The sequence below is a fragment of the Mus pahari genome, chromosome 21 (assembly GCF_900095145.1).
Source record: "Mus pahari chromosome 21, PAHARI_EIJ_v1.1, whole genome shotgun sequence".
Lineage (NCBI taxonomy): Eukaryota > Metazoa > Chordata > Mammalia > Rodentia > Muridae > Mus > Mus pahari.
In genome coordinates, this window is record NC_034610.1 from 26,234,840 (window position 1) to 26,236,881 (window position 2,042).

The 2,042-nt window shown below is 47.4% G+C and overlaps 1 protein-coding gene across 1 annotated transcript in view; it reads right to left on the bottom strand.

The window, feature by feature from the left end:
• Positions 1-2,042, bottom strand: part of Rsph1 (radial spoke head component 1) — a 22,957-nt gene that overhangs the window by 6,174 nt on the left and 14,741 nt on the right. Inside the window, exon 6 of the mRNA XM_021221494.1 lies at positions 609-680. Within this exon, the coding sequence (XP_021077153.1) occupies positions 609-680 (72 nt within the window). The remainder of the gene's footprint in view (positions 1-608; positions 681-2,042) is intronic.

The window sequence follows — 2,042 nt, forward strand, 5'->3', positions numbered from 1 at the left end:
TGTAGACCAGGCTGGCCTCGAACTCAGAAATCCGCCTGCCTCTGCCTCCCAAGTGCTGGGATTAAAGGCATGCACCACCACGCCCGGCAAAACAGAACTTCTTACAGCAAGAATACGGCAAAGGCTCAGAGCTAGTACTAGGACCAGGAAATTTTTACTAAACCTCATTACCCCTAGGCAGTCGCCAGGCATTAACACATCAAGAGCTCATGCAGGGACAAGCCCTTCACACAATCCTGTACCCTGAGAATGACTACACTGTTGCCAAACAGAGAATAGCTATTAACGCCCATGTTCAGTGTAGCAAAGGAACTTATTAACTAACTAGGCTTTAAGAGCAGGTCACCCTTGGGACTTTTGTGATCAGCCACCTCACCTCGGTGCAGCTGGTTACAGGGTTCAGATGCCATTCTGGGACAAGTGCGGGGAACTCAGGGTTAGATCGTTCCCAGCCACAAAATCAAGCTCTGACTCCAGCAGGTGCTGTGAAATGGCATTGATCGTGAAATGGCATTGATCGCTTCAGCAGTTGGGCTGCCTACTGGGATTCATGTGACTGAGCAGGGACGTATTTAGCCCTTGGAAGCAGATGCAACAAGTCAACTTACCATATCTGTGAGGCGATATTCACCATGCTGTTCGCATCCAACATCGAATACGTACTTTCCAGGGCCCACAGGCTAGGGCGAGAAAGGGATTCATCGCACTTTATTCTTCAGAAATTCTTGGGAACAGAAAGCAACAAAGCATTTCCCAAGCACGGTGCCCAGACAGCCCACCCGGAAAGACTTCGCTGTGCAGAGTCCGAGAGGGGCCACACAATGGTTTTGTCGACTGACAGCTAATGGGGATGCTCTACTGCTCTATCAAAGGAATGAGAAATACATCCACTTTAGAAGCCATAATAAATCTGTGTCTATGGGCAGACTCACTAGAGAGGGGCTGGCGACCAACACTTTGGTATGCTTGTTGTAGCACTGGATTTAGTGCAAAGCATTTTTTTTGAAAACTGTTTATTTACTTAGGGGGCAGGGGGCACGTGTCGAAGCCCATATGTGTCAGTCAGAGGACATCTTGCAGGACTCCATTCTCACCTTCCACAGCCTGGGTATCACATTCAAGTCGGCAGGCTTGACATCAGGGACCTTTACCCACTGATCCATTTTACTGGGCCCCATGAGGTTTGCTTTTTTGTTTGTGTTTTTTTTTTTTAAGCAAAAACCTCATCACAATTACATGCACTTTGACACCACTTTGACTTAGAAACCTGGCGTGAACCTCGCCTCAGATTTACAAATGTTTTCCCCTGTCACCAACTGTCAACATTCTATTTCACCTTGGACCATGAATTATAACGTGCCCAACTCGGATACTGATGTTGACCGTTGCTATACCAACACTCTTGTGTTTTGAAACTATGTCTCCCTCCACAGCTCAGGCTGGCTCAGTCTCTGTGCCCCTGGTCTCAGCAGAACCTGCAGAGCTACACCGCCACACTGGGCTTTCGATTTTATAGCCATTATGCTGCTTCTTATGAAATTAAATCTTTTTTTCTTTGCAAGTCTGCTGAAGGGCTCTTTCCCTCATTTCTGCATTGGCACCTATTTTGATTCGTTTCAGAAGGTGCATGGTCACATTTTAAAAAAATATTCCTTCCAGAAAATACCTTTCTCCATTTGCTGAAGGACAAACCAATTTTACTGACTCCCTAGCCCTTTCATAACGTGGTAAAGCACAATGAAGACTGTGAAAATTACAATGTTAGTAGCTCCCTTGCGGAGAGCTGACAGAAGCATCTGTTATCATCTGTATCCCTCCTCATCTGTATCCCTCCTCACCTGTATCCCTCCTCACCTGTATCCCTCCTCACCTGTATCCCTCACCTGTACCCTTCCTCACCTGTATCCCTCCTCACCTGTATCCCTCCTCACCTGTATCCCTCCTCACCTGTATCCCTCCTCACCTGTATCCCTCCTCACCTGTATCCCTCCTCACCTATATCCCTCCTCACCTGTATCCCTCCTCACCTGTATCCCTCCTCA